The 10907-nt window shown below is 44.4% G+C and overlaps 1 protein-coding gene across 1 annotated transcript; it reads right to left on the bottom strand.

The window, feature by feature from the left end:
• Positions 1 to 1403: 1403 nt before the first annotated feature.
• On the bottom strand, positions 1404 to 10074 carry SLC39A2 (solute carrier family 39 member 2). Its single transcript, XM_028702924.2, has 4 exons — positions 9390 to 10074; positions 8637 to 8767; positions 6944 to 6997; positions 1404 to 2490 (listed from the first exon to the last, which is right to left on the bottom strand). Exons 1-4 carry the CDS (start codon positions 9502 to 9504, stop codon positions 1894 to 1896), a joined length of 897 nt encoding a protein of 298 aa, XP_028558757.2. The 5' UTR covers positions 9505 to 10074; the 3' UTR covers positions 1404 to 1893.
• Between the last annotated feature and the right edge of the window lie 833 nt (positions 10075 to 10907).

Genomic DNA, 10907 nt, shown 5'->3' with positions numbered 1-10907 from the left:
TAATGAGAAATGGCGCCTTTTCAGTCTCAGAAGGAATCGAGGTCTATAGCTGCAAAGCCACAATTTAGACGACCCTGTTATGAATGCCCTCCAGCCTGATTGTTTCTACTGGTAGGCACCTATGTGGGATGTGGGATACCCTGTCTGTCATGAGACATGGAGAGGGTAGTTGGGTGCTGAGGAGGAACTGGTGAAGAGTTGGATGATCCCATGGAAGCTCCTAGCAAGCTGGAACAGTTGAAATCAGGACACCAAGAGAAGTCTGATCCAGAAGAGGGATGCAGCGGGATGGAAGATGGAGATCTGGATTCTGTGAAAGGGCCTGGCCAGAGCTGGCCCAGGACATTTTGCCACTCCAGTCAAAATTAAAAATGGCCACACACACATCGCCTCCTCTACACCCGCTGCCTGGAGGTTGCACGGGGAGCAAAAGGAGGCTGGAGAGGAGCAGGCGGTAGGGGATGGGGTATGTGTGCAGCGGTGGCAGTACCCCTCCCAGCTGACTGCCTTACTGAGCCTCATAGGCAGGTGGGGTAGGGGGCTGTCGGGCTGTTAGAAAAGCACCCTGCCCCCAAAACATTGGCTACCCCAAGTTTAAAGCCTTTAAAGCCAAGTTTAAATTCCCTGCTGGGAATAAGTTGGATGCCAAGCAGACTCTTGAGTCCACCCCCATCTCAAAGGATGCGGTGCTGTCAGCAGCAGCAAAAGCATGCCTGGCATAATCACTTGGATGAGGGCTCATTTGAAAGTCAAGTTCCAAGATTTGGGACAACTGCCACACCGATAGCACCTTCAAAAGTAGAGCACAGAGGGCATGTCGCTTGTGCTTAGCCATTATTTCTAACCTCTTATGCACCCACTGGTTTCTATGACTCGAAAACTGACCTACATAACATTCTGATCTAAACTTTTAAGCCGTTGGTAGAAACTAAGATGGAAGTTTGAGTTCTTCATCTAGCAGTGAGAGCCAGGACACCATCAAACACACACACACACACACCACATGGGATACTCCCCCCCTCTCACACACACTCTTCCTCACACATGTAGGAGCATCCGTTGCACACATACCTTCCCCAAAGACAGGCAAAAGGGTAACACAACACAACACAACACAACACAACACAACACAAACACTGAGTGTATATTTCCATCCACATCCACAAAACATATATCTAGCAGTGAGAACCAGGACACCATCAAACACACACACACACCTCACATGGGATACTTCCCCTTCTCTCTCTCTCTCTCTCTCTCTCTCTCTCTCTCTCTCTCACACACACACACACACACACACACACACACACCCTCTTCCTCACACATGTAGGAACATCCTTTGCACACATACCTTCCCCAAAGACAGACAAAAGGGTAACAAAACAAAACAAAACAAAGCAAAGCAAAGCAAAACAACTCAGTGTATATTTCCATCCACATACACAAAACCCAACAGCCTCTTTTAAGATGCCCCATTTACCCCTTAGCCAATATCCTACTTGTTCCGGAGTTCCTTGCAGGTAGACCTAAATACTGTGCATTTAGTCTTTCACGACGGTTGAAAGAAGCGATGCCATTGCTTGTGCTAGGTCTGTTGGCTGTGTTAATTATCACTGCTGCTAGGATATTGTGCTGATGGTTGTGGGTTTCCATTAGTTCAGGGAGTAAAGCTAAAAATGATATATTTGTCACTCAGGCTCCATTGCTTCACATATCTTGCATTTTCATCCATGTGGGCTGCTGGTTATTTCCCTTCACTTAGTACATATGTGTATATATAGCACCACCCGAGGTGACAGCCCTCATGGCTGATAAGAGGAGGTTCTGGAAAGAGAGGAGTCTATGAGTGCCGTTGTGATGGGCTTTCATGGAGAACATAGAAGAGCCACTCTTTCATGCCCAAATGGCAATGATGGCCATGATGGAGAAGCCCAGTCCAATGAAGAAGAACTTGGTGAGGGGGCTTTCGTGCGAGCGCAGCTCGTAGGGGAGGATCTCCAGGAAGGTGACGTAGAGAAAGGTCCCTGCAGCCACCCCTTCCAACAAAGCCTGAGCCAGGCTGGTCCCGTCACTGTTGTAAAGGGAGACACCGATGCCCACGCCGATGCCAGCGGGAGACATCAGAGCAAACACCACCAAGTACAGCAACCTCCACCGGGCCGGCGTGCCGCTCTGCACCAACTTCAAAGCCAGGCTGAAGACCACAATGGCCTTGTGGATCAGCACCGCTAGGCAAAGCTGAATGGCCGCCGTCTCCTGCTTTTGGACGCCGATGGCGAGGCCCTCAAAGACTGAGTGGAAGGAGAGCGACAGGAAGAGCACGAACGCCCGGAAAGAGCTGTGGGATTCCGGCGGGTCCTTGTGATCCTCTTCGGTGCTGTGGTCGCCGTGGGAGTGCACGGCCCTGGGGCAACAATGGAGCACCACGCTCTCAATGAGGAACACCAGGAAGAAGCCAGCTGAGATGACGAGCTCCCCAAATGGGTACATCTGCCATGGGAGGAGAGAAAGAGTTGGACATGAGTTAAGGCCCCATCTGCAATGTCCATTTCAAGTGGTATCATACCCCTTTAAATAATCAAGGCCTTCCTCAAATAATCCTAGGAAGTGTAGTTTATTATGGGTGCTGAGAGTTGTTAGGAGACCCCTATTCCCCGCTGCCACAGAGCCATAGCTGTCAACATTTCCCTTTTTTTAAAGGGAAATTCCCTTATTCCGAAAAGGATTCCTCGCAAGAAAAGGGAAAAGTTGACAGCTATGCAATGCAACGGCTCAGTGCTGCAATACCTCAAGGACCGCCTCTTTCCATATGAACCTACCCAGACCCTGAGATCATCTTCTGAGGCCCTCCTTTGTGTGCCTCTTCCTCAAGAGGTCTGGAGGGTGGCAACATGAGAACGGGCCTTTTCTTCAGTGGCTCCCTGTCTGTGGAACGCTCTCCCCAGGGAAGTTCGCCTGGTGCCTTCATTATACACCTTTAGGCACCAGGCAAAAACGTTCCTTTTTAACCAGACCTTTGGTTGATCTAATTTACATCCTAAGCCCTTTTAAAATGTGTGTGTGTGTGTTTGTGGCTGGGGGTGGGGGTGGGGGGAAGGGCTATTGGGTTCTTTTTATTTTCATTATGTATTTTGTGGTTTTATATCTTGATTTTATTCTGTGAATTGCCGTGAGACCCCTGGGTATAGGGCGGTATATAAATTCAATCAATCAATCAATCAATCAAAATACTATGTGAACACTTTTTTTTTTTTTTGCCTAATCTGCATCTTTCAACATTCAGCTTCACTGGATGGACCAGATGAGGGTGTAAAAACCTCTCCCCGTCTTCATTATACACCTTTAGGCACTAGGCAAATACGTTCCTTTTTAATCAGGCCTTTGGTTGATCTGATTGACTCCCAGGTATAGGGCGGTATTAAAATAAAATAAAATAAAATAAAATAAAATAAAATAAAATAAAATAAAATAAAATAAAATAAAATAAAATAAAATAAAATAAAATAAAATAAAATAAAATAAAATAAAATAAAATAAAATAAAATATAAAATAAAATAAAATAAAATAAAATAAAATAAAATTCCCAAAGTGGTATGAACCAGGGGGCATGCCACTGTTCACTGCCTGAGGCAAAATGGGAATGTGCTGACCCACTGCACCACCACAGCCCTGCCTCCTTTACCTGGGTTGTATGGTTGGCAAGGTCTGGCAAGATCTTGTGAGATTTCGGTGGGTTCTCATGCAATTTCAGCAAGATCTGACAATATTCTGGCAAGATTGGCAGAAGAGGTGGCTGGGTTGGTGGGACCCCTGTGGGGTGGGGGGCCTTCTCTTGAGCTTCCACAGTCTAAGACAGCTGCCTCATCTCACCTCATGGGGACCAAGCCCTGGGTTTAACAATCAAATACACTTCCAGGGAATTCCTGATAGCGCTTTATATGTATAGTGCAGATGGGGCCCAGGTCTGCTTGCTTGCATATTTATGTTGCTTACAACTTTTTATTTCAACAGAGATCTTAAAGTGATTTACATATCCGACCCCCCCCCCAAAAAAATCAGTATAAAAAGTGCAAGTGCCACATTGCTGCAACTGCTGATACTTTAAAAGCCACATTTTAAGTAACATAAGCAACAATAAATCTCAAAAATGCACAAATAAAATAATTAAAAACCACAAAAAATGAATTGTATACAAAATAGCAAATTCCAGTATTGAAGGGCAACTGTTGCATCAATGTTCTCTTTCCCCCCTCTTTTGCCTGGAGCTCAGTAGATGAAAATACTCTTCACCCCACCTATTGCTCTCCTGCTACAATTTAGCAAGCTGCACAATTAACTTTGCAAACCCAGTGAGTCTTTGAACATGTTATTTCTCATATCCCAGGGCAAATAGTATTGGAAACTACGTATTCCATTTATGGTGCAGTTTCTGCACATGTGTGTTTTATAAAACCAGGTGTTGTTTATTGCTCTTCTATTCATTTACCTAGGGACTTTATCTAAACCTAAGAGGTGCTCAGGTCTTCAAAGAGCTTTCCATGGTTCCCGATTTTTTTAAAAAATTAAAGTTGCACCACCAGGTGGCAATCAAGGGCCACCATAGGATTTCTCAACTGGAAAGAGGTTGTCTTGGCAGGCTTCTTAGTCTTCAATTGCAACACCACCTCCCTGAAGGGAGGGGGAAAAGGTGCTCATAATACTTAGGTTTGGAAAGGGAGGTGTGAAAAATAGAAGCAGGGAGGTGCAGCGTGTGAGACGTGGGAGACCAGGCTTCAAATTCACACTTGGGCAAAAAGTCTAGAGACAGTCTTTCAGCCTAACCAACCTCACAGAGTTCTTGCAATGATAAAATGAAGAGCTGGGGTGTGGGTGGGGAGAGGGGTAAAAACGTACACCACCCTAAGCTCTTTGGAAGAAAAGTGGGATATAAATGCAATAAAAATATAAATAAATAGTAAAGTAAAATACAATACAATAAAATGTGTTTCAGCTCACCGTTTGGTAATGTATCGGAACTGGCTGTGTTCCCACAATCAGGTACACGACGGCACCCCGCTTTTAAGTTTGTTTTTCACATTTGTATCCATTCCTTCCCTCAAAGAGCTCAAGGTGGCATACATGGCTCTTTCCCCTTTCCAGACCACCCTAATAATATGTTGTGAACCACTTTGTGATATTTGGATGAATGAAGGGCAATATACTAACTCTCTCTCTCTCTCTCTCTCTCTCTATATATATATATATATATATGCAATAACCCTGTGAGCCAGGCTGGACTGAGAGCTAGTGACTTGCCCTGTAAGCTGGCAGGTCTTAAAAAAAAAAAAAAAGGTAAAAAGGTAAAGGACCCCTGGACAGTTAAGTCCAGGCAAAGGTGAATATGGGGTGTGGCGTTCATCTCTCTTTCAGGCTGAGGGAAGAGTTTCAGGTTAAGAATATTAAGAACAGTTTCAGGTTAAGAATGGACCTCCGGAACGAATTAAGTTCAAAGCTAGAGGTACTACTGTATCTGCAAGATGGGAAACATTTTATTCCATTGACTCTATATCCCACACACATTAGTAAGAAGGAGCTAGTTGAGTATGACATTAGAGTGACAAAGTGATTTTCCACACTTCTTCTTGTCCCGCTGCTGTTCTGCTGCTTTCCCTGGGGGAAAACCCCTTCCTTTGCACTCAACTGGAGCAAAACAAAGAGTGGGTTTTCCCTAGGAAAGAAGTGAGGCAAGAGGAGTGAGGCTCAGACCTGTGTCTAGGAAGTGTAAGGTAAAGATAAAGGACCCGATGATGGTTAAGTTCGGTCACAAGCGACTATGGGTCTATGGCGCTCATCTTGCTTTCAGGCCGAGGGAGTTGGTGTTTGTCCACAGACAGCTTTCCAGGCCACGTGGCTAGCATGACTAAACTGCTTCTGGTGCAAAGAAATACCATGACAAAACGCAGAGCGCATGGAAATGCCATTTACCTTCCCGCCAGAGCGGTACCTATTTATCTACTTGCACTGGCTTGCTTTCGAACTGCTAGGTTGGCAGGAGCTGGGACAGAGCAACAGGAGCTCACCCCATTGCATGGATTCGAACTGGCAACCTTCTGACCAGCAAGTCCAAGAAGCTCTGTGGTTTAGACCACAGTGCCACCTGCATCCCCGTTCTATTTTCTTCATAGATGGATAGACAGACAGACAGACAGATATGCCTTTGTATCTTGCTCTCCAGATCTAATAATAATAATAATAATAATAATAATAATAATAATAATAATAATAATAATAATAATAATAATTTATTTATACCCCGCCCATCTGGCTGAGTTTCCCCAGCCACTCTGGGCGGCTTCCAATCAAGTGTTAAAAACAATACAGCATTAAATATTAAAAACTTTCCTAAACAGGGCTGCCTTCAGGTGTCTCCTCACAGAAACTCCTCACAGCAGGAGGCAATTAATTTCAAAAATGCAATAATGCAAACACAACTACAACCATAACAAAATTTTACAAGAGAGTGTACCAGTCAAGGTAGATGTTTTAAAAGGTTTGTTATGGTTCTGTTCACAGATCCTTAAATAAGTAACCAAAACCAAGACCTGAGCCAAGCAAGATTAGAACAGTCATTAAAAGATTGTGAAATATGCAGAGGCCAAGCCTGAGATCTTAATCAACCATCTCACCCCCATACACTCTTGCAAAATTTGAGAGCCTTTTGCAGCTGACTAGAAAACAAAATCCTTGACTGTGTGGATCCTGCACCCAAATTCACAGCCCCATTCCCTGAAGGAGACTCAGAAGATGGATAAAAAGCTTTTTCAACTCCCCTGCCAATACCCAAGGTACCAAAATGAATAATCCACAATTGATCACAATGGCAGCTCGTGCCTATCCAAAGCTAACCTGATCAGCAATCTCAAAGGTGGGGGAACAACAGTGTTCAAACAAGGGGAAACATACCTCAGAATCATCATCACCTTCAGAGGTGCCGTTCTGCTTATGCATAGAAGCTCCCTGGGGGAAAAGAAACAAACAAACAAACAGCTGAGTTGGAAACATTCTAAGGACAAGAATGGTTCACAGTCATTGGCTATCATGGTGGTGGAATCATGTTTCCTCCCTATTCAAGCAGTGGGAGCTCAGATATTGAAGATCTGTCAAATTTTGGAACCATGAACTTCTTTTGCATGCCACAAACTTTATCTATCATCTATCTATCTATCTATCTATCTATCTATCTATCTATCTATCTATCTATCATCTATCATCTATCTATCTCAGTGGCGTAGCATGGGGGTGCAGGGGGGGCCGGCCGCACTGAGCGCAACATGGGGGGGGGGCGCTCACACTCGCAGCTCTCTGCCCCTACCTGGCAGGGGTGCAAATTACTTGCCTTGCCCCGGGTGCTGACAACCCACGCTACGCCACTGATCAATCTATCTATCTATCATCTATCTATCATCTATCTATCTATCTATCTATCTATCTATCTATCTATCTATCATCTATCTATCTATCATCTATCTATCTATCTATCTATCTATCTATCTATCTATCTATCTCTATCTATCTATAATCTATCTATCTATTATTCATTCATTCATTCATTCATTCATTCTAAGGCCTCTTGTTGCTGCTTTCCCAATCCCAGTGCAACAGTACCCCTAATTATTAGAACAATTTCCAAACGGGTGGCTGTGTTAATCTCTTGCAGCAAAATGAGTGAGTCTTAAATTTATTATGGCATAAGCTCGTGGTTCCCAAACTTCTCCCTCCTTGGACCACTTGAAAATTGCTGGTGGTCTTGATGGACTACTTAATGATTTTTCTGCCTGTTGTAGCAGTTATGCTGTGCTGTGATTTCTGATTGCATTTATACATATACACCACAGAGCACCTGAATGAAGCTCGTGGACCATGGGTGGTCCTTGGATCACAGTTTAGGAACCCCTGGCATAAGCGTTCATGGACAGTAGTTCACTTCATAGTGTGCAGGCACTTTTAGAAGAAGGGACTCTATTCATGACCTTATGATAAAAGGAGGTACATCTAGGAAGATGTGATCTTTTAGGTCTTAAGCCAGCTTTATAGGTTAGAAAAAACCCAGTATTTTGAATTGGACAAGTCAGATAAAGCAGTGAAAGCAAACAAGCAAGCAAACAAACAAACAAACCAAAAACCCCACATACAACCCAAACAAAACTTGTGCAATATGTTTATAATGGCCAGTTCCATTCAGATTTTTGTTACCATGTTCTGTGTCGACATTTCAATGCCATCTTCAAAGGCTGCACCATGTACAGTGGGTTACATTGGTCCAAACAGTTATTTACTAAAACATGGAACACTGAAGTCCAGTTGTACAATTCAGCCAAGGTCAGAGCCGGGACACTGGTTTAAGCTTGTCCAGTACTGTCTCCCCCAACAACGTATAGGGACTCAAGGTTGAAGAACACCGGTCTGCTCTGACTGGCAGTGACCCTCCAGGGTCTCAGACAGTGGTATCTCCCATGATCTTGTTTTAACTGAAGATGCTATGGACTGAAGCTCAGACTTTCTGCATATGAAGCAGACGTTGTTCCACCAAGCTGTGCCCCATCCAAATTCATTGCAGTGGAATTCAGATTTAAGAGACTGCTGCGATGGCACTCACCTGCTGCCGTCTCTTTTTTAGTTCCTCCTGGATGTCTCCCAGTGCGTCGGCCACCATGTGCATAATGCAGGCCCCAAGGAACACTCCGGCGGCAAAACAGCCTATGAAACTGAGGATGCGCCGATGCTTCCCTAGAAGAGATGCAGGACGGAATATGAAGGATTATGTCAGATGTAGAGTTTGTCAAACAGAGACGAGGCTGCCAATCCATGTCTTTAAAATATATATCTTAATGTAAGCCACCTTGCATAGAGGCAGGACACTAATCAATACTAATACTACTAATAAAGGAGAGTAACACCTGCATGCTCAGAATTCAGCGCATGCTCAAGAGTTCAAGGTCCACCAGCATCAAAAAATAATCTGGAGGTGTAAAGCACCCTTTCAGTTCCAGCACCATGGATAGAGCTTTTTTGCCCAATGAAATGTAGTGTTTTTTTTAACAGAGCCAATTTGCTTGTTCAGCTCGCTTAAGCCCTGTTTACTTATTCTGGGTGTGGAAGTAGAAGGAACGCTAATCTGTAAAAGGAACATGTGAGCATTGATTCACCAGAAAGATCAAGAGTGGTAAAGAGGGACCCACCTCAATATATGGCCATCTAGAGAGTTAACAACAGAGCTGAGGTCTCAAGACTCCCTGGTGTTGCACAGCACAGTGTTTGCACTCCTGCACAAGTTCTAATAGTCACATTGCATCAAGCCCCTCTGAAGATCAGGCCATACCCACTCCAATCCCTTCCACCAACTGCTCACCTCTGGCCATGTTGCTCTGGAACCATCTAACCTGCGCCGGGATGAGGCCACAAATGAGTGTGACCACCAGCAGACCTGCCAGGCAGCCGATCTTGACCTCCAACAATTGATCCATCTCTGCAGCGTAGGGTAGGGAAAATCACACCGGGAGGAGAGGCAAAGGCTTATCCGTCGTATCTCTGGACACTTTTCGGGCCAGTCTGATTCCAAAACGTCTTATGAGCGTTAGTAACTAGACCCAAACAGAGAAGTCCACCTCTCTTCACACTCTTCTGGTGCAGTAAAGCTCTCCCCTTTGGCAGTATGAGTGGGGGAAAGAGTAGGAAGAGAGCCTCACACTATGGAGTCTTCATGAACTGAGCATCCATATATAGCAAGATCAAAAGCAACTAGATGTTCCAGCAGCAGTCAGGTGTATGGTGCTGTCTTCAGCCTCTGCCTTCTACATATATTTCATGGAGACTTCTACTCCCCACCTTGTTCCCTTGTTCCTTACCCTCTGCTATTTCCCTCATTGATCCAGCTTTCTGGTCTCTTGTCCTGCAGATGTTCCCTCTTGCATTCCACCTTCCTTCCTTCTCTTTTCTACCTCCCTCATCAGATTCCTGCTTCCATCCAACCTCAGTCTAATCCTAGCCGCCTTCTAGGGAGTGAGTAATCACCCCGATACTCCAGAAAGCCACCCGCCCACTTTGGTGTTGTCCCCTCCCCTCCCCTCCCCTTCATTATGCAAACACGTAATTTCATTTACAATAAACAGTCTACAAGCGATCATTTCGTCATTAATTTTAAGGTCACTGGGCCATAGCAGCCACAGTCGAGGGCTCCACCTCGAATTCTCGATAAGAAATGCTCATTAAAAAACGGGAGTCTATTGATCTAGCTGAAGATTGTTTTCCAGCTGGCAGGTCAAGGCTAACAAGTGCGTGGGTCTCAATAGCTGCACCTTTCACGTTTTGCTTCAGATGTGGATAAGGGGGAAGAGAGGGAAAAACAAGCACAAAACATCACAAAAAACCTCAAGGCACAATCTTATGAGCCTTGGCAGGGTAGCCCAGGGGCCACAGGATACAGCAGATCTCCCTCCCTGCTAAGCAAGACGCTTGACCATCTGCCTCTGCCAATGAAGTCATGTAGGTTGTTCATTTTTATTTTATTTATTATTTTATTTTGACAAAGTAATAATAAAAAATAAATAAATAAGAATAAAAATGTGTACCTCACCACTGAGACCATGCCATTGTTAACTATCCACCCTCCCAAAATTTCAACACCTCTTGCGATGGTTTGACCCCTTTCTGTTTTAACAGTACAAATTCTACAAACACCCTCCATACCTCATCAAAATAATTTCTCCTGCGTATTCCCCGTCTTACCTTAATGGCACATGTTAATTTATCATTAATAGCTATATCCCATACCCCTTTAAACCATTCTTCCATTTTGTATTCTGCTTGCGCCTTCCACTTCCTAGCTATAACAATTCGTGCAGCTGTCAATAAATTTGTGAGCAAGTCC

Source organism: Podarcis muralis, chromosome 13, assembly GCF_964188315.1.
Source record: "Podarcis muralis chromosome 13, rPodMur119.hap1.1, whole genome shotgun sequence".
Taxonomy (NCBI): Eukaryota; Metazoa; Chordata; class Lepidosauria; order Squamata; family Lacertidae; genus Podarcis; species Podarcis muralis.
Note: the sequence above shows the minus strand (reverse complement) of the source record. Positions and strands in the feature narration are given on the sequence as shown.